The sequence below is a fragment of the Coturnix japonica genome, chromosome 1 (genome assembly GCF_001577835.2).
Source record: "Coturnix japonica isolate 7356 chromosome 1, Coturnix japonica 2.1, whole genome shotgun sequence".
Lineage (NCBI taxonomy): Eukaryota > Metazoa > Chordata > Aves > Galliformes > Phasianidae > Coturnix > Coturnix japonica.
In genome coordinates, this window is record NC_029516.1 from 11,444,715 (window position 1) to 11,472,392 (window position 27,678).

A 27,678-nucleotide genomic window follows, 5' to 3' on the forward strand; every position below is an offset into this window, starting at 1 on the left:
GTAATTTGCAAGCAAGTCATCTCAGCTGCAGCCCAGATAGAATCTTGTTTCCTATGGGCCAGTGAGCAGAGCGTGCCCTCCTTACCCGTGTTGCCAGCAGCATTGTGCCCTGCTGCCCGTTCTCTGCTGTGGCGCGGATCCTGTCTGTGAGCCGGACGATGTGTTCGTAGATCATCTCTGTCTCCAGCAGCTTCTCCTCCTTCTGCACCAGCTCCTCCTCCAGCTGCAGTGGGAAGAATATGCACAGCACAGGTAAACGCTGGGGGAAGGTGCAATAATGAGGAGAGATTGAGTGGGAATGTTAAATCCTACGTCACAAGTTCATGAAAGCCAGTTCTGTAATGTTGGTGAGGTTTGTACAGGTGGGCTGTGACCCTGTGCCCACACAGCCCTGCTGAGATCCCTGCTCTGCCACAGGACACAGGGATGTAAAGCAAAAGGTTTGAGCAATGCAAGGGACCCCAGGGAGTGTTTGTGCTGAATCACTGCTGACTGCCCTTCAGTAAGAGGATGTGGGTGAGAACTGCACCATGCTTGCAGGTTATTATTCTGCACACCATTTGCTTTTTCTAAAAGAACTCAACCCACAGTGTTAGTGGCTGTGCAGTGAGACCTGGTAGTACCTGTTCAATCTTCTTCCGCAGTTCAGGTGGAGACAGGTCCTTCCCTCCCAGGTCTCGCTTTCTGTTCTCATTCTTGGGGTCAACGAAGATTTCCTCCATCTCTTTAATCCTGTCCTTGCACTGGGAATACTGGCAAACAACAACACACAGGGTTACTTTTCTGACCAGAAGCAAAAAAAAAAACCATTATTGCAAGGATGAGGGAACCTGCAACTGTGGGCGGTGACATTGTGAAGGAAACGGTGCTCACAGCTCCGGGAAGTCACCACAAATACAAACCAAATGTTTTGCTGTTGCTATAGGGATGGCACAGCTGCAGGCACCACAGTGGAGGCGGTGGTACCTCCATAGGATCAGCACAGCTCCATGGGCTGTGTCTTACAGGTTTGAGTTGTTACTTTAGAGAAGGACGGATGCAGAACAAATGCTGTACAAACCAGGAAAAAAAAAATAAAATCCAGGTTTCTTGATAAATGCTTGGCTTATTGGTGATGGGAATTAAATATAAACTAAACCAAAAATATGGAAAGCAAAGCACTATGGAGGTAACCATGATATCGTGTGTCTGCTTAAGCAGTGTAATGATAGGTAGGTCTTAAAACCAGAAAAGCCCTTTCTTGGAGTGTGTTTGATACAGGGCATGGGAAAAGGCCCTACAGGAATTGCTTTGCTGTGCTTGGCTGTAGGTAGGAGGAACTGCTGAAGAATGAAAAGATGAGAGGGAACATGGAGCAGGCAAAGGGCTGCTTGGAGAGGGAAGGGCTCGGGCTGATTCTGGAAACCTCAGGGTACGTAGGGGGGGTACCTCATGTACTAGAAAAGAGCAAATGTCACATCTGGTTTTTAAAATGGGGAGAAATGGAGCTGCAGGTGATAGATGTTATTAATATTTATAGATGCAATATATAGAGATATAATTAATAAATCACTTTCTGGATAATTGATCTGGGAAAAGTCATCTTTTTGTTAATACAGACCCCTCACTCACTGATTTGGACAATTTGCCCAGTGGGCTCTACCTTCAGGTTGCAGTGCCTGTTACAATCTCTTTAGGCTTCAGCTTTACTTCAGAGGTTGGGTTCACAGGAAGGACAGATTTAGAGCTGTACTGACCACATCAAGTCAAGGCCATATGCAGATAAGCATTGCTGTAAAAGACTTTCCCACTGTAACCAAGTGATGCTATTGGATGTCAGCATGGGGCCAGATCTGTAATCAGGACAGGAATTTATGATCTTATCAATGCCAGAATTCACTGTAGGGTTCATGGCTTTTATTAAATCAAGGTGGTAAAGCCAAATGATTTAAAACTGTTTCTCAGTAGTCGTAATGGTTATTACCAGCAGAAGAAAGAGTATTAATGCTACAATAGTTGACAGCACAAGGAGGTGGCTGGGCTGGCAGCCAGCTTTAACCATGTAATATTCCATAACCACAATATCTAGTTACGTTTGGAAAGGTGACAACTGATTATTGGTCATTGTTTGCTAAAAAAATCCCTGACTTGGGATTGTGCATGGAGACCGTATCAACAATAATTTTAAAAGCCCATAACAGCAGCCTCCCTTCAGCTGCAGGTTTGCTCTTAACACAGACCATAATCACAGAGGAGAAGGTTTCAGGAATGGAGAAAGGAAAACTCAACACAGAAATCATCTGTGCTTTGTTACTGCATTTGTGACTGTAGGTTTCATTCTAAGTCTTATCTGGAAGCATCTCTTATTTTCTTCAGTCTGACATCTGTTTTTATGCTCTTTTTATTCATCATTTAAGTCTGTAATTGCAGTGTGAAGCTCTCTGAGGTATGATTTGCATAAGGTATTGCACAAAAGTGTATTTCATTACCAGAGCATACGATCTCTTTAAAAGACCAGAAATAAGAGAACAGTGCAAGCACTATTTAACAGTGAGGCTCAGCTCCATCGATGCAATTACAGATGGCAATTGGACACCGTAATTTTCTGTAGACGTTGACAGAATATAAGTGGAAAAAATTACCATCTGGAGATAAGGTCAAAAGTAAATGGGCCATTTCAGAAAGCAAGGAAAGAATGCCTAGAACAATGACGAGAACTGCAGTTTGTTAATTGTTTAATGTCATGTTGTAACTACAACTAAAACTTACTCTGTTTTTGTGTAGAAGGAAATGTACGTGGCATCACTGTGGGCAGCAGAGTTTCCAGAGTAGGCTCAGGGTTAAGGTTGAATTGGGCTGTTATTTTAGAAATGTGAAGAGCTGAGTATATTCCCCAGCCCTCCACCTACCCCATCAATGCGGCTCTAACAATTTTTATCTGTTCCCATATTTTCCCCATGACTGCTATTCTCCAGCTTAGTCATCTTGACATTTATGGCCCTGGGAGGGCTGGCTGGGATGGAGCGTTGGGTATGTGCATGGCAAATGGGGTCAGTTACACACAAGCTAGAAACTCACACATTTCAAGTTACAAATATACATCAGCGCTTTCCTGGTCAGGTGTATTGGTGAACTTCCTATTTTAATAAGCCTTGTACATGCAGACTTATACTTTATATGATAATTGTTTTTAAATACACAATTAGGGAAACAACAAGGGGGGAATAAGGGTTTCTTTCCCACCAACCTGTATCTGAAGTACGACCAGCTCTGCATCCAGGGCTTTCTCCATTGGGATTGCTTTGAGCCAGAATTTAATCTGTGTCTCTATCTCAGCCGCCTTCATCTTCAGAAAACTGATCTTTTCATCCATAGCTTGCAACTCAATATCTCCTTTCCTACACAGAAACTCCTGTGTGTTTATTTTTTCATATAAAATGCATACTTCCTCTTCTCGACTTCTAAGCAGGAGGCCGCTGCAATAAGTCCAAAATGAAAAGGTACTTGTATTAAACCTTGGTTGGTATTCAATGTATTCCACTCAAGAACATAGAAGATGAATTTTTCAAATGATAGCAATAATCTGGGAAACATGGCAAGATTTCACAGATGTTATTTGAAGATTATAGCGTTTTAAAAAGGGAAGAAAAGAATTACGAGCTGAAAATTGGAGAATACAGCTACCAAGACTACTTGGGTGCTTCGTACTGTAGCTTTTTGTGCCCTGTACAGCATTCATTTGGAAAATGGAGTAATGTGATCAGAGAGCTTTTCTCTGCACTTCCATATGAGATCAGTGCACGAAGCATAAACAGAGAGCAGAGGCTACAAGCTCCCAAGGCGTTCAGCAGGCAAGGCACCGTGCTGTTCTGTAAGAGTTCTGAAGAATGAATGGCTCCAGCAATGGAGAACCAACAGGCACATACATGACATGCTGCAGCACTTGCATTGCAGTGGGGCAAACTGCCTGCGAGGCACCGGAGGAAAGGTGCCTATAGCATTCTTGGTTAGACTTCGCTACGAAATTAAAAAGTATTGATTCATGAATTTCAGAATGACCCATTTTACTGCATCGCATTTACACATGTACCTCTCATTTTTTTCCTCTATGGCTCTTTTGTACTTATTGTGCAGTTGCGCAATTTCCTCTTCAACATGGGTGACTATGTTGGTAAGTCCGTTAAGATCCATAACGTTCTGCTTTTTCTTTTCATTCATGTCATTCATGACTTTTTCGACTTTGGAACAATCCTTTCTGAGACTCTCATTAATTGCTATGTTGTTTTTATTCTTCATGTGTTGTTTCTGCAGTTCTCTTTCATGTAAACAGAAAAGTAGGAAAGTTTTGAGTCCTTTCAATTTGAAAGCAATTTCAGCACAAAAAAAAAGCAGAGCTTAAACTAATTGCTGACTTGCACAAAGAATCTTCTATGTCACTCAGCTTGGAGGAAGCATGACAAGAGGTAGAACCCTTTTCTGAGAGCCGCCTCTGTATCAGCTCTTTCCAACTTGAGCAGATCTGGACTATGGCCCAGTGAAATGCTATAACTGGAGCCTGCACTCTGTTTTTCTGCCCTGGGAAAAAAACTTAAAGAGTAGAAACGTGGACTGCAAATTCTTAACGCACAGTAAGCCTGTCCTTCTCTTCATTTACAGTTCAATATTTAAATAACACAGTTGTGACTCTGAGGTCTCCAAGCTTATAATACACCGTAACCCAGCATTCATGCAAGACAGAACTTTATTAATCTTCCCGTATGAAAGATGTGGAAACACTTCATAACAAAAGGTGAGGGACAAGATCACAACAATGCATAAAAATGAAGAAGAAAAGGTGTTATGTCCAGAGACTGCTGGCCACTGGAACCTTGCTCAGAAGACAGCTTTCCTTTGATAACAACAGGAATTCAGACTCATCGCATTTAAACTGCACTAAATGTCACTTGTGGATTAAGAGACTACTTTATCTATGCTGGTACGCTTTGTCTACAACATACAAAAGAGGTAGTGAAAGAAGAAGCGCTGTCTCCTATTAAAATACGGAGCTGCAGATGAGATGCCCTGCCTCCCATTCTCAGTTCTGTCATGAGGCGGCTGAATTACTCTGAGCAAAGCTGTGAGATTCTTTCTGGTTCGTTTCCGCTTTTGTCAATCAAGTCTCAGAATGACAGAATGGAGGTATAGGAGAAATGCAGCATTTTTTATTTTTATTTTTAATTATTAAATGGAATATGAAATAAACTTTCAAACCGGTACTCTGTCTTCCAAAGCGAGTAGTTTGCAGTTCAGTCAGGGATACCATGATGGATTTTTACCCTTTTGTTTCTTTTTTCCTCTTCCTCTCACAAGTAATTTATTGGGAAGGCCTCAAAAAATTGAGCACAAAATGCACGTCCTCAGAATCACTTCAGTCCATCAAGCTCCACCTCTTTTCCAACTTGCTCCAGCATGGCTCCAAAGTCAAGGCACATGGAGATTCACTATGTATATAGATTGAATTTATCCTGATTGCAGTCTTACATCTGGTTGTGCAGTTTTTCTTTTGGCACCAGAAAGCAAAGTTTTGTGCAAAACAAATTATTTGTAAACGTAGTTTTGACTGCACTGTTTTGCTTACAGTTTTAACCCTTTCCTAGTTTCCTGCTTTCCCAACTACTAATTTCAGCTATACTGTCACTGTCTATATATGCGAAGCAGAAAATCACCATTAGGATGACAAAAAGATGGCAAAAAGGCATCTCCACTAAGTAACAATGAAGGAAAAAACAGAATCGCAAACACCAGCTGCACCTTGTTATCCTCTTTGCTGTCAGTGTAAGCTTTCATTTTGATGAGGACTGCCTAGAATTTGAAACTGTGTTTTGCTTGATCTGAAATAAATATTATCCAACAGAATACAATTTGAGTTTGAAACAAGAAACTCAGTTCTAATTTAATAATTAATTGGCCATATTACTAGCTAGCGACTCATTTACTGGTACCATCCAGTCTGTAGTGGAGTTGTGTGTGGGTTGGAACTCTTTTTGCCAAAGGATGGGTACAACAGTTGTTCATATTCAGATGCTTGAGGCTTTAGAACAGTTATACGAATGAAGTATAAAGACAGTTTTTCACTTGAAAGAAAAGGAAAATGAGGAAGAGGGCAGACAAACTTCAAAAGCACTTCCTTCCCATGCAGTGATGCCCAAACTAGTTGTAAATTGTTAGGAATGGAGCAGGTTCTGTGAGGGTGCTGCAGTATTTCTTTGTTTGGATCAGGTTTTAAAAATCAGGGTAGTAACTGTGAATAGGATTCTTTCTAAGAAATCTTTCCCATTTCTGTCTCTGTGATTTACAGCTTAGTTAAAACTCACCTTTCTTGGGTCATAAGAGTATTCCTTAAAGTTTCACTTTCACTTGCTTTTACTTTTATCTGCTCTTTAATTTCAGTAGTTTTCTGCTGAGCAATATTAAGCAAATGTATACACTTATTCCTTTCATTTTTGATTACTTCACAAATCTTAGCAGCTCCTCGGAGTCTGAAGAGAAGTGTGAAAGAAATAATTCTTACAAGTTTATGCACACATTATCTGGATGAGAATAACTTTATCTAATGTGTAATTGTTTTCTTACTGTTTTTGAACTCTTCTTTTCCTCTTTTTATGCTGTTCTATTTCAAGATCCTTTCTTTTTAGTTCTCTAATAATATTTTGAAACTGCATCTGAAATTTAAATAGAATTCAGTAAGCGCTTTAGATTTTTCAAAGCAATATTTTCAAAGCGAAACAGAACAGCTCTTTTAGATGAGAAAAATACGGTCAAAATTCTTCAAAAAAATTATCCTAATTACAGTGAGATGCTTTTACTGTAATAACACTTTTAAAAAAACTTTCTCTGCCTTCTCAGCAGTCTCTGGTGATTGAGTAGCACAGAACACTTACATTTCAATAGGGATTTCAGTTCTGTTCAGTCCTTACTAGTTTGTGTGCCTTACATTCAGTGGACAAACCTTCTCTCATCTCCCACTGATATCAAGAGGACAATATGGCCATTAGAGAAGCTGGTGGATGTCTGGTTGCAGTTCTAGGCTGGAGTGTTTGTTAACAAAATTATATTCTTAATGGTTTTGTCTGTTTATGGACTTATTTTTATTGAATTTGCAAAGCCTGAACTGCTCCTTGTAATCTATTTCTATAGACAGTCAGAAATTCACAGCATACTATAAGGGTAGCCGTCCAATTTATTTTAAGGCAGACATACGTTGTGGAAGTGTAAATAGTCTGTTCTCGATATTTAGCCAGAAGAACAGGGAAGTTTTCCCCCTTCCTTCAAATAAATAGACTGATTTATGTATTGAAGTGTATCAGGAAAATAAGAATTGGTGTCTCTCCTTCGAGTGAATAGTTCTGATGTCAATGTTTGCAAAACAAAACAACCTTCTTGTACTTCCAAGGACCTCAGCTGAGGCTATCTGCATTTCTGCCTCTTCCATGGTTGTTCATTTTATCCTGTAGGCTTGAAAGAAAAAGTCCTTTCAAACACCTTAGTTCAACTGTAGCATGATATTTCAATGCACTGTTATATGTCACTATAAATTGCCACCAAACTAACAGTGTATTATGAGCTTCCTGTGTTAATCATAAAATCCTTGGAGTTGAAAGGGACCTTTAAAGCTCATCTCTTTAAAGATCCAACTCCTTTGCAATGAACAAGGACAGCTGTGATGAATGTTTGCGATGGAACTTTGAGGTAAAATGGGAAATGAGAGTCTGTGAGGTTCCTCTCATCAGTGATTTATTTTCTTCATATAGGAACTTTTGCTTTAGAGCAGACTTTCAATTATGTGAGATTTATTGTACCTGGACTTTCTGAAATTCCCTCGATTTCTGTTCCTTCTCTTCAACTTTGAGCCAAGTCAGACGTGCGAGTCTGGATAACTCATCGCGGCGTTTTTCCTGCTCCTTGAACAACCGGCCTTCTTCAGCAATGCATTCCTCTAATGTGCGGGCATCCGTGTCTGATATCATCTCCTGAAGGAAATCAGTGCTGATGTATTATCAGTGTTGGAAAACCCAACGTTTGAAACACTTTGGTGTTATTTACAAAGCATGCCTATATAGAACCGCACGGATTTAAAAATAAATGAATAATAAAGCTGACTTTAAAAATACCATCTGAAGCACCACACATGATCTCATAGTAACATCAAAATATTTTAGCACATGCAAAGTTTCTGTTCCTCCATCCAGCAGCACTTCCAGCTGCTGAATATAAAAGCAACAGAATCAGAGCGTGCAATAAACTGTGTTACAAAAGGTTTGGAAAACACCTTCTATGCTAAGAACCTCAAAGAGATGTGGTAATTCTGAAATCAAGATTTGGACTTTCCCGAGTCTTTGCTGTAGTTCAAAGGAGAGTTTATTCAGGGAACTTCCATGATTTGTGCTGTCCTGCTGGTCAGTTCAAATATTGTTTCCTTTATTCTCATGACAGAAAACCAACCATTACAGGGAATTAATATGAGAATGAAGAACTCATCACCTGTTCAGCTAAACATCTCTTTTTCATATCAATTTCCTTCTGCAGTTCTCGTCTTCTTTCTAGTAATACTGCATTAATTCTGGGGATAGCTTCTGCCTACAAAAATAAATCAGGCATTCTGAATGATGACAACGAGAGGTGTGAAAAATGGGAAATGCAGAAAATCTATTTCAGTTACTTATACACACAATGAAATGATTATTTTTCTGTCTTACAACTCTTAATCCAAGAACCGCTGTGGTAGTTAAGTAGAAGTCCTCAGCAACATGTCCAAGTTTCTGAACGTTTTCTTAAACATTACAAAGCCCAGTTGAAGTAACGGCATGTATAAGTGTTATGTTTTTGCCTTTAAGTTATGAAGGATTTTCCCGTTTCCTCCTGAAGCTCCAGGAAGTTCAGGCGGACATGTGAGGCACTGGGTTTTTTGGCCTTACAGCACCGTGGTACCTTTCTCAGATCACAGCCAGATGTTAGAAAACCTTCACACAGACAGGGACATGTTCTGCACTCATGATTTTCAATTCAGTGGTAATATTATAAAACTAGATACTGTTCACTTGCACTAAAGGAAAAGTTAACGTGGTGTGGTAAAGGTCAAGCTCTGAGGTTATTTGCTTGTTGATGCCAGCTCTGGGACAGGTCGGATCTGACTTAGATTTGCTAAAAGGTCAACGTAACCCACACCAAGCAAATTGCTTTCACTCTCATGGAGGGAGCCAACACAGCATTTCTGCAGAGCGTACATCGGTTTCCACTTCTGCTGCACTGTTACCACTTCTGCTGCACACTCCTGGCTGTGGTGGATGTAGATGCACATTTCCACATTTCCAAGATGAGATTCTAAAGGTGCCATCAGGCTCTTGAGTCTGAAAGCAGAAAGCTCATACCGACATCTTTCATCCATTCAGGGCTTTTGTCGGCATCAGACAAGATTCAAGTTTGGTGCTTTTGGCAGCAGGAGACACAGCCAGGGAGAAGAGCAGCAGCCCAGCCAGGGCCTCCAGTTCTCTTTCACACAGAATGTCACTTTAGCAATAGCTGACCTTTCACAACTTACTGAGAAGAAAAACACTTACTGAGAAGAAAAAAGTTGAAGGAAGTGTTTATGCGATTTCCTTATTCTACAAATCAATTGCTCTACAATTAGCACATCACTTAAACTAAGAGAGATCTGGGGAAGCACGTTGATGGACTGCTGCTTCTGCAATCACCTTCTTGTATTAGCTGTTATTTCTGGTGAGTTTTTTGCTTGAACCACTTGAATATTAAAGCATGTCAACTTCTGTGCTCCCAAATCTTTCAAATGAAAATCATCTCAAGACAGCAAATGAGAGCAGAACTGAGCTCATCACTGCAGTCCTTCTCACTCCAGTGCTGCATGTGAGCTGACTGTGCTTCAAGGGGGAGGTATTTCACATTTTTGCATCTCAAAAAGCCAAGAAGGCAATCAGAGGAAACACAGATAGTGAGACTGATGAGCTGAAAAGGTTGTATTGTCCCAGCCTGTTCATGTTATCACACAGCAGCGTCCCACAGCGCCTGGACTATATGATTCTACTCTGAGCTCCACCTTTACCTCTGCTGACATTCCTTCTCCCTACAACCTCACGGTGCTGCAACATGCAACATAAATTCAAGCCTGCAGTATAACCTGGTGTTAGCACTGAGGGAATCCCCTGCAATACAACTAAACCTATGGTCCTATTGAAGGTCTCTGGCCCTTTCACACAGTGTAAATGGGTTGGGCTGGGATCTCACCCAGCTCAGTGAACTTTAACCACAGCTATCAGTGAATTATGGGGCTTGGTTTTAACACCACATGACTTTGAACAATTGTTATCCTCCCTCCAGAATTCTTTCTTCTACAGCAACAGAGGACTAAATACAGCTTTCCAGATTCTCTGAGCTGATAGCAAACAGAAACGGAGCATGATCTTTAAGATCCAAGTCTGCAGTATGTGCAAACCTTTAACCAATGGCTGGAGAAATTCAGTTTAAAAGTTTGGGTGTGGTTATGTAGAGCTTTTTCCTCTTCCCAAATGTGCTGCAAGGTAATCACAGCATGTGTGAATTCAGGAGAAAATGTCACCTTCATTGATGTATAGAGGAAGACAGTAAACAAAAAGTCTGATCGATGAAGATCAAATATTACTGAGTAACGTTTAGAGTTGGACAAATAGCAAAGCCAATCATACATGGGTTCCAATATCATAAAGTTATGTGATTATTTTACAGTGATGCAACAAAGAATTACTTTTCCTGCCAGAATTTGCTTAGGACCAAGACAAATGGTGCTGACTGACACAGAGTCATGTTGAGAAACATCAACTCCTTGTACTTCCAAATCAGATAGTTGATAATTTATTCTCCTGCAAGAAAAATATTGACTAAGCAAGGAGAATTTTATGAGAGTGACTTGCAGTCTAGGAAGAAATGTAGGAAAAGAGCTTGAGAAAGAGGGACTGGAAGGACCAGTATTGGGGAAATACCAGAGGAAGGTATTGGGAAAAAGCAGACAAAATAATGCTTTAAGAAAGAATGGGAAGGAGAAAAGAAATGAAGCGCTTCAAGTAGACAAGCAAACTAAAACTGCTCTTTAATAGCAGTATAGTGCAAGGCACAAATAAATAGAGTAAATCAGTGTAAGAGTAATGGTTGATGCACTAAAGTGAGGAGGGAGCTGAGAAAAGAGAAAGTTCAGTGGAAATTAAGGAAACTTAAGGAAATATTTAGGTTTTACCAGACTTTATATAATGCTCATTTCCTACCCCCTGAATAATGTTAAATACATCATAAATATGCAGCAATGTTCAAGCCACCTTCAAACTTAATATAGATTATTTTTGTTTGTTACCTGATGTAAAACCCAGGACCTGGGTAATATGTAGTTTTGTGGCTTTATTTGCCTGATAAAAACTTCTTTGATGCCAGCAGGCAAGCTACTACGCTACTGCACATAGAAAATGATACAGGGCTTCAAAGGAAGACATGATGCCACAGTACCAACACAGTCAGTGCCATCTCTGATTAGGATGCTCCTTTAATTACTTTTTCTTAATAAGAGTCCCAGCATGGGTTGACACAGTATTCTCACTACAGCCGTAAAACTGAGAACATCCTTAATCAGTAGCAGTGGCATTTTTACCACTTCTATGTGCATAAGACTTAGAAAAGTCTTATCCTACTCCCTCTGCTCGGATCAGTCCAAATATATCATACACGGATATATTTGCTGCAAGAGCTTTTGGAATTCTTATGATCAGTGTGTTTATACAGACCTCTACTTTGAGGGTTTTGTGATGTGACTTATCTTGTTCCAAGGAATCATAAATAATGTTCAGCTGTTGCTCCATCTTTTTCAGACTTTTCAGTTCTTTATCTTTCTGTATTTGCATGCGAATGAGAGTTTCCCGCTGCCGTTTGTTCTCAAGGATTCGTTCCTTTAACGTAGTTTTCAGAGAGTCTCTGTAGATAAACAGAGAATTTCAGAGACAGGTAATTTGAGCAAGACGTGTTTGCATCAGGCACAATCATTTTAATGGGTACAGTGTGATTATCTCCAAGCAGTAAGACAAAATCATGAATTGTGATCATCACCTCACAATTTTATGACTTTAAGAAATTATAATATTCCTAATTATGCCAGCAAGGTATCACAACCTGTTCTAAATCTGCTACAAGTCTGTAAACGAATTATTATAGGAAGAAGACGCGTTTTTTAGTGTATTTGCACAGCCACTTCCCCCAGATATTTCAGTTCGCAGTGCTGTGATCCTTTAACATAAAACTTCAAAGGCAAAAGCATTTATGCTGGGGATATGACTGTGATTATTCCCGTACTTCTTCCTCAGGAGGAGTCATTTGAAGCTTGTGATTGACCAAACTGTTCATTTTACTTTACGAGGTACATGTAAGATCATAATTTCAAAGAGAATATGAAAGGTATGAGTGGTCAACTCCCACTGAAATTATGGAGTTTGTGGGGCAGAAATCCGTGACTCCTGTCCAAAAATGAGAATACTGAACTCAGTTTGCTTTCTGGGTGTACATAGACAAAAAGACATTTTCACTGGAGGGAGAACAAAACCAACCCTGATATTCCATCTCAGTTGCAGCATAGAACTTGAAAACATAAGCAATGCAATACAAAAAGAGATGTTTCAGAAACAAAGTTCTCCCTCACTCTACACGGCTTACACCTACTGCTCTTACCTCTCTACCAGGATGGCCATTTCCTTTTCTCTACCAGTTTCTAGCATTTTTGTCAAAGCAGCACATTCTCGTTCTCTGCTTTCCATCAAAGCTCGTTTTCCATCCAGTTCCTTCATTACAACTTCTCTTTCTTGCAAAATCTCTTCTGTCCCTTTGTCAATGTCTTTCAGGGTGCTGTTTAACTCCTGCATTTGGTTATTAAGGTCTTCGTTCGTCTTTTCTGCATTGCTGTGGATATGTGTTAACAAAAGAGTAGAGGTTGACATTGCTATATATGTATTTAAATGAGAAAATTTAGGTTGTCAGTGTTCATGGGAGCAGAAAATTATTTCAAAGCCACAGCTATTTACTCAATATGTACAACAGCAAGCTACAGACAGTGAAAATCTTCACATTCAAAACAGTTCTGCATCAAACTACAAATGATCATGGGGATCTTGGCATCAGGACAGTGTTATAAAATGGTAATGGAGCTCTATCAGCATCACTGGATACAGGGTTGTGATGCTTCTAGCTGTCGTTCCAGGGCTTCAGGTAGAAGGACTCATTTCAGTACTCCATTAATAATCTACCCAGTGCACTCACTCTTTAAAACTGCTTTTCTGTAACACAATAGGGAAAACTTGTATCTACAATAGCAGAGTTACATTAAGCATTAAGCAAAGTACTGAGCAGAAAATGAAGAAAACTATCATATAGATCTTAAAATTTAGGAATTTAACATAGTCAACCAGAAACTTTCTGGCAGAGTCTGCAGGCAGGCAACACAAAACCTTCTGTGTATCCCCACGTGCTAGCAGGGCATGTATGCACTGTGCAGCTGGATGGGCACTTGGCTTCCAGCAGCTGGGAGAGACCGGGCTGACTCTGCAGGTACCAGATAGATTTTACACATGCAGAAAGCAGCACGACATACTTTGTTGGAGGAAAGAACAGCCACAGAAACAGAGAGATAAAAGGCTGAAATATTTGACAGAGTTCACATTGAGAGCTTATAGCAAACCACCTCTGCCTGACAAACCGCTATGTAAGGTTTCCTTTGGGCCAGACCTCCACCTGTGTGAGAACTGCTGCAGTTTCACAGAGGCTGATGTAAATGGACTGATGTGCACTCACTGAGATCAGGAACATGTGAAGCTGGCTAATTGCTATGTTACACAATATACATAACAGTTTAATGTTATTAACCACTGAAAATCTACTAACCAGATCTGAGATATATTACTGTAGTGCAGTAAGGTGGTTAAATAATTTTCAGCTAAGTTTTGTCCTCGTTTTTTTTTTTTCTTTATTTTGCTGAAATTATGTAGAAATATAGAATAGTTTGGATTGGATAGACCTTAAAAATTGTCTTGTTCCAGCCCCCCGACATGGACAGGGACATCTTCCTATAGAGGAAAGTATTTAAATGAAAAGTATTTCATTGCATACACATTTTTCAGAAGGGTGCATGGATTTTGAGTGGATTGTCGACGCTGTTTTAAGTTATTATCTTAATTTTAACCAACTCTAAGGCCTCTGTAACAAGTGGATGAAAATAAGGCATACATAAATACGTATATTTATCTCATTCATTAAAAGCATACATTTTTTTCTGATTTATCTTCTCAGCTTCTTTTTTAAGTTGCATTGGAACACCGAGGATCTTGACTAATTCATCCTAGCAACAAAAGAGAGAGGTTAGGTTTGTAGTCCTGCAATCTTGGGTGATTTCACAGAATTAATACTCATTTGGAACTGCTGTGAAACTTGGCAAGAAATGTATTTTGGAATTATTTGAGCTTATCTCAGGGAATTGTAGCTGCTGCTTTTGAAAATAATTACGGTGTTATTTACCATGTCGTTATGTGTGAAAAGCAAGATTCACACTCGGATGCAGTTAATGTGTCTGTGTATGTCGTCTACCCCAGGGAAAGATGCAAAGACCTGGGTGCAATTTTTTAACTCTCTGGACAAGTTTGTACAGAGTTGGGTGTGTTAGAGGAGCCTTACAAGCACACGACATAGCAAACATGGCATTTTGGAAAGCATCTGTAATCAAAACATGACTACTATTATTTCCGACAGGAATAATAGCGAACGTGGGACAGCGGTATATCTCATGCTTGTTGGAAAACTATCAAATCCTGGAAAACTATCAAAAACACTGTAATGCCATTAAATGATTTGGAATGACAACATCCAGTAGATTCACTGCATCCTTAGACAAAAGCAGGCACCCACACACACAGGCATGCACAAACACAAAGATATGTGCATAATTAATTGCGTGTTACTTTTAAACTATCCTGGACCTCCTGAAGCTTTTCCACTTCTTTCTTATCTATTAACGCCAGTTCCTGCTTGGATAAAATGTCTTCTTTCACTGCATTAACTTCTGCTTTCCTTTGGGTTACTTCTTTGTCGAGCTCATCACAATCTTCTTTCATTTTTTTCATTGCCTTATTTGATTCCTTTAAAAAATGAAGTAAAAGTTGAGATTTTTCCCTGTGCATTTTTCAGGCCTCAGATATTACAGAATTCACCGATGTTGAATGATGGTAACATTTTTTACAACAAGGTATGAAATATGATATTTTCTTCCACTGATAGTTAGCAGGATTTCATTTCAAACAAATATGTATGTGCTCATCAGGATTTATGACTGCAAATGTGTTTTGCATACTCAAATTCTGTAACTTGTAGCTATCTGCACGTTACTCAATTGCTACATGCTGTAAATAATACTAAGTAAACTTAGGAATACCCAGATCTTTTATGTACCATATGAGCACAGATTCCCCTGCAGTTATCAGACCTGAATGATTTACTATCATCTCTCTTATAATATCAAGCTATTGATCTTTCTATGTAAGTTAAAGAGCTCTAGAGCCGTGCACCATGAAAATATTTTCACGGATGTTTTGGTATAATAGCAAACAGAACCGAAATCGTGGCTTTTCTCACATTTCATACTTACCCCTTGCTTCGGAGCTCTTTCATATTCTTTTTCCAGAAGTCTTTTCTCTTCTTGCAAACTGCAGGAGAATCAAAGCAGAGCTGTTTGTATACATCATATACCAAACAAGGAACAAGTGCTGAAGCCTGTCTACTGCTCGACTAACATGTATGGTGAGCTATCACCAGGAACAGCTTAAGGGTGTTCAGATTTAAACAAAGATTGCTGTCTGCTAACTGAAAGACAGGTCATACAAAAGCATTGCTTTTTTATAGTTCACATATCTAAACTTTTGATCTGGATTTTCTCAGCCTTACCACCTCCTGTAGGGTTTTGTGCTTTTGTGCCTCCTTCACCCCTGTGCTTACACTAGCAAAGTTAGAGGATCAGAAACACACTATACCCACAGGTCCTCCCTGCTGCAGAACACAGCATTTCCACATGGAGCTGAGGAAAAGGAAAGCGTAGGTGGGGAACATATGTCCACAAAGAGATCTCATGTCAATGAAAGTGAGTCTGTGGGTATGAAACTTTCTTCCTTTGATTGTTCACATTCACACTGTAAACAATTGTAAGTAAAGTTCCTCAAGTCTAAAATGGGCTCCTGTGACAAAATATTCCTGAAAAGTGGCTGGAGATGTAGATTAAGGCAATGGGACATAGGAGCAAACTAAACCAAATAGCCAAGGTGATCATGGAATCATAGAGTGGCCTGGGTTGAAAAGGACCTTAATGATTATCTATGTCCAAAACTACATTGCAATTTCATGTCTGACAACAGAGACAGATGATGAAGGAGAGCAGGAGGGGGACAGGAAAATATAGGAGAGCTCTGGGCATGTTTTTAGCCATGTTACCCTGAGAAAGTCGAAGGAGTGGCAATGAAAATGGAGCTGAATGAGCAAGCCTGTCAGACTTATAACAGGAGCTTCTTGATGGCAGATAGGTCAGACCTGCCAAATATCACAAACTAGTTTTGGGAATAGTGAAGGAATACATCAGTACAACCCCAGTGCGTACAATGAACAACTCTGATCCTAAATGAGGTATATGGTCTATAGCAGCTCTCACGTTAGCACAACCAAACTGAGCTTTAGTCCTTATAGAACTGGTGGGGCAATTATGAAGCAGATTCTCTCAATGCAAGTAGTGTTTGTGATGACAATTTTTGAGTCTCAAGCTATAAATGAGTAATGATTACAACAAAGGAGCAGGTGAAACAAAATTCTTTGTCCCAGATATACAAAAGAATCAACTTCAAACACTTAATCTGTGTTTGTTCCTCCAACATGAGGATATGCTGGTCAAGTCTCCTGGATCTCCTCACATTTTTAGTTTTTGGGTTTTTCTCCCCTCCAATAACTGGTTTCTTATGTTTTGTACCTCAAACACAAAGAGCAAAACTTACATGACTAAGCCTCAGATAAAGACTCTTTAAACAGTCGAGGGAATATAACAGTTAAAAGAGAACTGAGCTGACAGTGTTGCAATCCAAATGCTTGTGAAGAACAAGTTCTGACTCAGATGAAGAGCAAAGAGGAAATAAAGACACGGAGTAGAACTTCTTGATTACAGTACATATATATATTTGTTTGTGCAGACTGCAAGTGCACCTCCATGGGAACTGTTATGTCTGACAGAAACATCAGGTGGTTTCTTTGCTGAAGTGGGTTCAGCAGTTTCTCCTTTTATATCCCACTGGTTATAGACAAAGGGATCAAACTACACTGAAAATTGAGCTACTTTGATTTGGCGATAGCATGTTTCTGTGCACTGTGCCTCTGAGCTACAGCTGAGGCCCATGTTGGAATGCTGTGCTGGTCAAACTCAATATTTCCACCCACCGACAGGTTGTCTGAGTGTATTAATAAGTTAATAGTGACAATTTGTATTCCCAGCATGTTTGGGCAGGATTCCTAGCAGGACTCCTTGGGACTGGCATAATCACACTAATTGTAATCAATGTCCACTCTGTACAAATACCCACAACCGTCTGACTGCCACAGAACCTGATTAAATAAGCCCTGTTCAAATGGATTAAAGAGGTACTGCAGTGTTCGTCATCAGTCTGCACTGTGCCCTCTTTTATATGGTGCCAGACTATCAAAAGAACAACCCCAAAAATCAGGAGGACAACACAGTTGACACTGTTTTCCTCTTGTCACATTCCTCACTCATGAGGACAGATTCCTGCAGAGCCATTCCAGCCTCACAACAAAGACTCTGCCACCCCTCAAAAGTAAAACGATTTGAACACCTCATTTTCTGTGACACAAATAAGGGCATAAGGAAACTGCAAGCACCAAGTGAAGCTGCCAGAGGAGCTGACTTACTGGCTGCTTTTACACAGAAAACAGCAAAGGGACAAAAAGAAAATGGGGGCAGAAGGAAGGGGTGAAAGACGTGGTAAAAAGAATGGAAAAAAAAAATGAAGAAGGGAAAGATTAATTTTGAATGTTACCATGTAATACTTTCAAAAAATGTGAATGTTTAAACAATTTACTACATCAGTTTTGCATACTTCACATTCACTTTTTTTACATTTTGCTTTCCTAAAACTCGTGTTTTCTCCCTGACATTGTTGTTTTTTGGCAAAACAACAACTAAAGAAACTTTAGTTTCTGACAGTTGTTTCCATTGGATGCCCTTTAGAAAAACATCCTTTAAAAGTTGCATCTAAAGTTTAAAATGAATGTTTCAAACCTGAACTTAAGTTAGGTGCTAAAACAAAGCTCTGTGTGCACTTGATGAGTGCTATTGGTGCGATTTATCTTACACTTATACGGTTTCATGAGTTGTTAGCTAAATAGTTTAATAGATTACCACTAATACTGAGCATCTCAAATCTCCAGGCTTCTCCTCATCTCTTGGCCACAGAACCCTCAAGGCAGCTCCAGGGTTCCTAAGAAACTACTCTGTGAGCCAACATAAGCCATTAAAACAGCTAAAAATCACCAAATCAGACTTTTTACTTCTTTTTCTCTTTTAGTGAGTTAAACTGGCTCTCAGAGTTGAAGTGATTATGGGTGTGGACTCGTGCAATGGAGGGGAAGAGGAGCACATACCAGGCAGCAGTAAAGGAGTGTTTGTGAGTGTTTCTCACCTTGTTCTACTCATTTTCGTGCAGTTCAATAGCAGTAAGGTGCATTCAAAGCTATCATGGATGCAGATGTAATGAGTTAAGAACAAAAAAAAGCATGTGGAAAATTGGACTATTAATGAAAACGCATTCCAGACTTTTCCCTCAGAGATGTCTACAGCTGCAAACACCACAGAAATAAAACAAAATCGACAGAGAGATTAAGAAATGTAGTGCTTGTTGTCAACAGAGCTCTATTTCAGTTCCTCAGCAGGCAAAAGAGCCAGAACCTTCTCAACGTTATGAATCCCAACACACGAGGAAGTGAACTCATTCCTTCAACTAGGTTTACACATAGCGGGGACTGCCGAGGTACCATGGAAAGTGCTCAGCACTTCACAGCTAAAAACCCCCCAACAAGGGACTGCAGGAAGATAGCAGAGCTGACAAGGTGCCAGCAAGGCATTCCTGTAAGGCTCCTAACGCTGTTCAGTTTGCACACACCGGAGAATGCAGTAGCAAGACTAGCTGGTAACAAGTTCAAACTGTAATCTAATTTATTTATTAATTGTAATGCTTTACTAGATAAACTATGGATAAAAAACTTTTCCCCCTTTTAATTATGGGGTGACTAATACTGAAATAATTGCAAGCACTGAAGTAATTTTCCATACTTGTAATGCTTGTACAAGGACAAAATCTGTTTTGCAATCCCAATTTGCCTGCAATAGCACATAGGACTTGAGTGAGTAGCCATTTTTCATGCTGGGTAACTGGCTGTGAGGGCCGTAGATTAGACTGGGGCTTTGGGAGAAAGTTGTTTTCAAGAATCAGGTACCCTTAACCACACAGATGGTGTATATATATTGTGTTTGTATACTGTATATATACTGTGTATAAATACTTCTCAAAGTTTAGGTCATATGTTCATTTATATGACAAATTCATTATTTATCAATAATAAGCTATAATTAGTGCTATCGTCTAATACAGCAAAGCAGCACTTCCTTAATTTATCTCAAAAGCCAGGGCTCCAAATCTCACATGGGCACTTAAATGAAGTTTTTCTTCAAGACAAAACCCATTTTTGCTGATCATATGGATCCTTTTTAAGTCTGTATTCTTACTGAGGCACATCCAGTTGTACAAAACAATAAGTAATTAAAGCAAAAGATGAAATACCAATTTCAGATGTTGAAAAATGTATCTGATCTGAAAAAAAAAAATAAATGTTTACAGAGGCAAGAAAACAGGAAATGAAAGATGGAAGCGAGAACACAGAACACTAAGGAACATGGACAAGATAGTCAAATGACAAAAAACCCCAACAGTGCTATCACTCTATCACTATCACTCTGCAGGTGAAAAAGAAGAGATTACAGAAACAAGGAAACAGAAAGTCTACAGAGGCTCTCACTTGTTCCCGTCTAAGCAGGGAAGATCTTATTCAGGACTCCTAGAAATAGATAAAGCAATAGATAACAGACATGGATTCCCTTCAAAGTCTTTCCTCCTTCACGTTCCATTCAAGAAGGTAAATAAGCAGTATGTTTGTTTTTAGGCTAAACAGCCATTAGTCATAATTCCCGAAGTTTTGTTGTAAGTGCCAAACACAGCTGGGAGTGTTATGTTAACACAGTTGGACAACAAGGGAAACTGTGCTCCAGGGAGATCGATGGCCAAGAGAGGTCAGACCACGAGATGAGATTCCATCCTTCTGAGAAATGAAGGGAACCAAGCAGGCACCTAACACCTTAAGATGACTCTCAGATGCCTTACAGTATCTTTGGTGAGGTTTGCCCCCAGGCTGTGATACTGCTTGTGCCTGTCAGAAGGTATAATTTTATTATGTGGAGAAAACCATCAGGCACAGACTTCTTCATTTTATGTCAATGCTTTTCTTAGAGAACCTGCTACTCACTATTCTGCAACCTCAGTTTCACTTATTTTACTTGAACCAACACATTTCTTCTTTACAAACATATTCACATCTGCTCTCTGTTTTTCTCCATAGCCATTTATTCATTCCTCATACTGATATGTAACTCTGACAGTCCTATTCATTCTACCCTTCTTTAACAATAAAATCCCTCTCCTCTCTGGCAGGTTAGTGCATTCTCTCCCAGAATGCAAATCTGTGGATAAATGAGGCGTGTTCTCCTCACACCAACCCCGTAACAGTCACAAGACCCATGCATGGAACAGATGCTGAATAAGGAACATTCAAAAACCCTGAGGCTCTTCACTTTAGAAAGTGGATAAATGAGGGGGAATGCAACTGAGATCCATCAAACCATCCTGCAGCACTGAAGATGAATGGGGGTCCAGATGTTTGGCCTCATCCAGTACAACTACTGACATAAAGTGAAGCTGCTAGGAGTCAAAACAGATGAGTTAGGCTCAAAAGAGATAAGTGGTGGAAGTGCTTGTGGAGTTAATCTGTGGAACTCATTGCCCAGAGTGCTGCAGTGCCAGAAGTTTATATTGGCTTAGGAGGAGACAGGAAAAGTTGAAGGAAGAGGGATCAACTGAGGATTCCTAAATAAAGAGGAATGTATTTGGCTCGTGAAATCTCTGTCTCACAAATGGTTGGCTGCTGCGCTTTTGGTCTTCTTAGATACTGTGCCATATGGACTTTGCGTCAGACCATACGGCTGGGTTTGATCTCATGCAAAGCATAACACCAATAGAGGAAGCTTCTTGTAAAAGCAAAAGAACATTTTTTCACAGTATTGCTGACCCGGGCCATACATTTTTAATTGACGCTATACGATTTTGAATTCATATTTAAGGATCAATGAAGTAAACGTTCAAGGGTTCTTCAATTCTTCAATATCTAAGCTGTGTTTCTGCAGGACATAGAAATCCTTTGACTAAAGGTAAAAAATAGAGTATGAGTAGATGTCCCCTGATCATACAAAGCCCACCATTACTTTGGAAATGTAATACAAACTTATGAGAAATGTTTGTAATGCATGAGGGGAAATGGGTCAAAAAGCATGAAATTTTGAACAGTGTGTTTCTGGACTGCTTGTAGATTTCAATACATTCTGTATTTAATAATGACTTCAGGAAATCTCATGATGCTTAATTATCTCATAGCAAATAATTTTTTCCAGATGATTTCTCTATTTCTCCCACTCCCAATTTGCTTCCTTCTCAAGTTTCCCTCTTAGAAAAAACATTTGGCTCTTCAAAAAGTATCAAGGAAGAGCTGCCAGAAAAATCTACTCCATGCAGCTCATGCAGTGCTCCTGATTTCCTTGTAGAAAATTGGTTTTAACTGCTGAGTTGCTGACATTACTTATCCAGCTTTACGTGCCAACTGAAGTATTGCTGGTTAGAAGATGGGTTAAAATATAAACACTCCACAAAGTGGAAATAGGAGTTCATCTCCACTGTTACACTTTTTTAAAGTACAATAGTATTGCTTGTAATTTTACTGTAGAAGCGACAAAGTACAATACACTGATGTGTAAATGATTCAATACAATATTGTGTAATAAATTTTTATAAACACTTCAAGTATTCACATCTTTCACAGCACATTTCTCATTTCTCAGATGTGAGGGTACAGAAGTGCTTTTCCTACTTTAAATATCTGAGTAGAAAATCCTGAATAAAATGTGTTTTTGATGTTAAAAATAGCATTGAGTCTATTTATGACATCATTTCCATAAGATCCCAGTCACCAGAGCTCTGAAATACTTTAGCCATTGGTATTAAAGATGTCCTAGACTAGAACTGGTGCTGAAAGTTTTGCCTCTCTAAACATTAATTGTACAATGTGATAAAAGTCCAGCTGCATTTCAGAGGATACCTTCTAAAATGAAAATTATCTACAAACCACACACAGGAGTAATTTTATTCATCACTGAAATGTCGTTACTAGGCAAGTTTGTTTCAATTTGCTTAAAAACAGGTGTCAAGAAATACATCCATGTAAGGCAGAGAGGAAAGTGAATTACGTTCTATGTTGTTATCTTTTAGACAAATTATGACAAAACAAGCAGAGACTGACTGTTATCACCTACCATTTTATCCTTAACTGAATTCCATGCTCTCTTTCTTTAATAGCGTTGTACTCATTTTGGCAGTTAAGAAGCTGTTGCCTTATTCGCCAGACTTCACTGGAAGAATCTTCAGGGAACTGTTCTGCTTTTTCCAGCTCATGCTGCTGTTGTTCCAGGTCTACACTAAGACGTTTGGCTTCCTGCAACAGCTGGATCTCAGATTCCTGTAAACTACATTAAGAAGAAGAACTTAGATCTAAGCAATAGGAAGCACAAACTTTATATTTACATTTCTTTATTTTTCTGTAGCATATAAACCAATGCTTTGGAGATGAGACTGCGTTAAGTCCCATGCAATCTGGTTGGATCTCATGGCTGACCCCGATCAAACAGGAGGTTGGACCAGAGACCTCCTGAGGTCAACAACTCAAACCTAGGTTGTTCCGTTGTCTCATGAGAACATTGAGGCTTATTGAAAGGGGATTTTCTGCCTCTAACCTCTAATTTTAACCAGATGAAAGATGGTCAGTTAGTCCAAGTTATTCAAAGCTATTCATCTAGCACCTCCTAGAAACAGTGAAGAGACAGCAATTCTTTTTATCCTAAGGGGTGTGTGGTATCAGCTAGTGGTTCAGCTCACAGACTGCATGGCAGGCATTCTGAATAACTGAAATACTCCGGAGGAATAAGCAACATTTAACTGCGTAGCTCCAGTAACTGCACAGTGTGCAGAAAAGGACGGAAGTGAAAATCTGGAACCTTTCTTTCCTGGCATGCAAAAAATGCACTTTCTCTCCTACATGACCTTTTACAGCAGAGACAAGTATGAAGATGATAACCAGTCTTAGGGTTAAATCCTAAGCAATGACACTCAGTAGCAAAATTCCCATTCACAGAGAGTAAATGCACCCCTTTCAGCACAAGTTACTGTCTTAAGAATGCAGAAAGGGATTTGGCCTACAATACAAAATGTTTTATCACATCAGTGTGCTGACCACTATCAGGGTGGTATTCACCAGCATAGGGCCCAGCCTGGGCTGTACAGCACCTCAGTGTTGGACACGTACCCAGTGCTGAGCCATGTGTTGCTGTCACTGGAGTGTTACCAGCTGCTGAAACAGCTCACCTGGTGATCTCAGGCTGCAACGGCATTTGTGGACTTCTCTGGAAACATATTAGTGAAACTCATCAGCTATCTGAAATCATCTGTGCCACCAAAGTCTGGCTTCGAAGAAACAACAAACTGTATTATTCTGTCAGTGCTAAGAGACTGGTACTCATGATATGCTTATGAGCCTGCATGGTGAAAGCCAAATAATGTAGCTTAAGAGCTGATATTAAAATGCATTGGAAATTATGGAAGAGTCTTGTTGAAGTGCAGCATGAAAATTCTTATACATTGTTTGACAGGCAAACTTAGTCTTCTTGCTTTAACTATCATTGTATGTGCCTTCTCAATATCATTAAATTGTAAGCTCTGTACAATGGTATGCTGCAGTTAGTCAGAAGTAATGAGGAAGAATAAAGAACTCAATCATTTGCCCTTTATTAATTAAAAAAAAAAAGTAATTTATTATTTTTTAGAATTTATAATCTTCTTTACTGAGAATCTCTATACCAAATTCTAGCTCAAAGATGGCAATTGTGAGTACATTACAAGCTAAGTAACAACAAAATTATATCACACCAAAGAACAGAACTAAGATGTTAACTGTAAAGCGTAAAATACACAACTAACTACACAGTACAAACATGGCTGAAATGACAAAGAAGGAAGAGTTTTGTTTTGTGTAACACTTCTAGTTAAATTACCACTTCCTTTTTTAGACCAGAAAATAAGAAAACCACAGACAGACAGGATACAAGAGTGTGTCTTTATCAGGAACTTCGTGCTTTGATGTATTTACATAATAATATTTCAAGGGGAAAATAGTTTGAGATGTCTGTGGAAGATCCTAAATAATGCTTAGATCTTTCTTAAATAAGACAAAAAGAGTGAAACTGATGTGGGGAGAAAATATGATCGGATGCAATAATGCACTCTCATTTATAAAATAGTTCTTAAACATAAATGTTATATAAAATTACATTTGGTTCCTCACTGGGCTTTGGGCAGCCTGATCTAGGGAGAGATGTCCATGGCCACTGCTATGGGGGGCCTTTTCCATACCCACCTCCCTCTGGTGAAGAACTTACAAAGTTTCTTAGCTACCATTTCCTGGTAACCAATGATTGGAGGCATAGTAATGTTACAAACTTGGAGAGGAACAGACTGGACATTAGGAAAACTTTCTTTACTGTGAGACTGGCCAACCAACAGAACAGGCCTCCTATAGTGGTTGACGCCTCATACCTGTCAGTGTTCAGGAGGCATTTGGATAACATCCTCATTAACTTTTGGTTAGCGCTGGAGATAGCTGAGCTCTCTGAAGGTCCCTTCCAAATGAACTATTCTACTGTAGTCTAGTTTAGTCTAGTCCAGTCTAATATTCAGTCTGAACTTCCCTTAGGTTAAATCACTGGCTAAAAGAAAAAACTACAGTCAGTTTGAAGACTTGCATCACTTCTTTCTGCAGCATCACTTCTTTCTGCACTTTCTTTCTGAATTTTTGATTATTGATTTCTCTTGCTTTCTTCCAGTAGGAGAAATCAATCTGTGGAAATTAGCATTAGTGCATTCATGTGTTAGTGTTTTGCTTTGACACATGGCTAATCCAAGTAAAAAGTGCTTTGTGACTCCCTCCAATTGACTTTCTTGCAGAAGTACAGCAACTGCATACTTCTGTGAGAACAATGAAAAGAACAAGGGCTATTATCTATCATCCAACACACTTCTGGTGCATGGTTTACAGTAGTTGGACGGTTTAAAGTAGTTTTATATTTGAATGGAGTTAAGTCTTGTTTTCTCTCGGGAAATATATATAGATGTGGTAGCTGTGAGTCTGCCCTGCTCTGGAGAGACAAGAGAAGGGACTGTGGTTCTAACTCTATACCAGGCTTGAGCACTTCCTTGAGTAGAAGGAAAAGAAGAGTAGATAGTACTGTGTTACTGGGATGAATAGAGCAGCAGGGCTCCAATATTTGCAATAGTCTTTGTGACTAATATGCTTGATCCTGAAAGCACAGGATCCCAATGTTAAAAGTCTTATAGTTTCATCCTAATAAAATCTGAATCTAGAATAAGGCTTTGGCTGTGTAAAAGGTCATCTGACTTTATTCAGATCAGTGCATATCAAATATTTTGGAGAAACAACACTTAAAGCTTGTGTTTCCTTCAGTTGCCTTTATTATTATGTTAGTGTTAAAAAATACATTGTCCAAATGAGTGCTCAAGTGCCCCTTGAATCTTCATATTAAAAATACTGGTTTTTATTCTCTGTCACAGTGTAAGTAGTCACTGTAAGAAAGTTATAAGTAATAACTAGGCCTCAACCAGAAATTTACCTTAAATATGTAATCTTTGGCTACTCAAAGTCTAAAAAAGGCAAGGGATAAGTTGACAAATCCATTATTTGCACAGAATTTGCACAAGATATGCTTTGAGAACTGTAAATACTGTACCTTCTTACAGTTTCATGCAGCAGGGTGTACTTTGCCTTCAGATCAGCTACTCTGGAGTTGGTGAGTTTTCCAGCAGAAAACAGCTAGGGAAGAGAAACAGACAGTTATGCAATCTGTTAAGCACTAATATTTTCATTATGCTGTAATTTTTATGACCATAATTGACTCCCTTAATTTAATGAGGTTTTGGCTATGAAAAAGAGCAGCTTGGCTCAAGCTAGATTGTGCCAGGCCACAGAACATGCTGCCTTATGTATCCATGCAGGCCTTCAGCAAACTCCAAGAGCAAACTGTTCCACCTACCCCATGCTACAAAAGCCATGGATCTGAGCTGCATCTTAGCCATCTCCTGAAGATTCTTCAGGTGTCTTCAGAGCAGTAATTTGGCTTCTTGAGCCAATGCTTAATATAAGTAGGAAATAGACTATGGGCCCAATTTTGACAATGAGAGAAACCACAGCAGCAGTGCAGTGCCACCCGATCTGGCTCTATTGAAGTGGTACTGTGTTCATGGAGGCCATGGCCACCCTTTTGGGGCAGCAAGTCAGATCTGCAGTTTCACAGAAATCTGCCAAAGTTGTGGTTGAGCAGGTTTTCTGAAATAAGAAACAAATCTTAATTGTCTTCTGATGCAGCAGCAAGAGAAGCCCAAAAGTCCCTATGTCCCTTAGTCCTTCAGGCTCGCAGAGAAATGCCTTTTCCCAAAGTGAGCTAAGACTCACATGTGGCCTATTCTGTAGAAGCCTTTTTCTTGAATACCAAGGAGAAACTGTCCATAATTAGTCCTCCAGTCGGGCAGCAGACCTCATGTGAATGTACCAGAGGAAGCATATATTATGTTGATAGATGTTTGAGTTATTTATTTATTTAAGATTTTTCAGGATAACAAGGACAATCTTTATTTTATATAGCCCTGAGAAAAGGAAAGCAGATCTAATCTGGTTTTCATTTCTTTGCACAAGATTAAAGATAAGCAGCCCTCAGATATTTATTTTGGCATCTTTTTCAAGCTTAAGATGCTGCTCACTTGGGTTCACAGTACTGATTAACTCTTCTGTGAGAAAGAAAATATTCCCCCAACTCCACCCCCTCATTAGCCTCATGTGAAAGTATCATTGTTCTAATTAGGTATTATCTCATTACTGTATTTTCCTCATGTACAACTTATCTATGACTCTGAGTTCCATTTTAATTCCCGCTTAGCTTCTCACTGCAGACACAGGTCATGAACATCTCCTCAGGTATAAATCTACACATCCTTGAGTCTGTGTTTTCTCCTTTATACGCATCATTTCTCTACATGTCTTACACTTAATTTCACACTTCAGTTCAGAGGTAAAAAGTCTGTTCCAAAAAGTTCCTACACAGTGTGGAGA

General features: G+C 39.4%; 1 protein-coding gene and 1 long non-coding RNA gene across 7 annotated transcripts in view; one reads left to right on the forward strand and one right to left on the reverse strand.

The window, feature by feature from the left end:
* The window catches only part of CCDC146 (coiled-coil domain containing 146), a 60,418-nt gene that overhangs the window by 2,750 nt on the left and 29,990 nt on the right, over positions 1 to 27,678 (reverse strand). For all 6 annotated transcript variants that reach the window (XM_015882124.2, XM_032442329.1, XM_015882052.2 and 3 more), the window contains 15 exons: positions 26,303 to 26,385; positions 22,763 to 22,972; positions 15,671 to 15,728; positions 14,988 to 15,164; positions 14,298 to 14,371; positions 12,712 to 12,939; positions 11,778 to 11,964; positions 8,500 to 8,595; positions 7,818 to 7,988; positions 6,592 to 6,680; positions 6,333 to 6,497; positions 4,070 to 4,294; positions 3,227 to 3,455; positions 624 to 752; positions 86 to 223 (listed from right to left, as the gene is read on the reverse strand). In XM_015882124.2, the coding sequence (XP_015737610.1) occupies positions 86 to 223; positions 624 to 752; positions 3,227 to 3,455; positions 4,070 to 4,294; positions 6,333 to 6,497; positions 6,592 to 6,680; positions 7,818 to 7,988; positions 8,500 to 8,595; positions 11,778 to 11,964; positions 12,712 to 12,939; positions 14,298 to 14,371; positions 14,988 to 15,164; positions 15,671 to 15,728; positions 22,763 to 22,972; positions 26,303 to 26,385 (2,259 nt within the window). The remainder of the gene's footprint in view (positions 1 to 85; positions 224 to 623; positions 753 to 3,226; positions 3,456 to 4,069; positions 4,295 to 6,332; positions 6,498 to 6,591; positions 6,681 to 7,817; positions 7,989 to 8,499; positions 8,596 to 11,777; positions 11,965 to 12,711; positions 12,940 to 14,297; positions 14,372 to 14,987; positions 15,165 to 15,670; positions 15,729 to 22,762; positions 22,973 to 26,302; positions 26,386 to 27,678) is intronic.
* On the forward strand, positions 152 to 18,741 carry LOC107323954. Its single transcript, XR_001559383.2, has 2 exons — positions 152 to 252; positions 18,639 to 18,741. It is a non-coding gene; the product is annotated as an uncharacterized LOC107323954 (long non-coding RNA).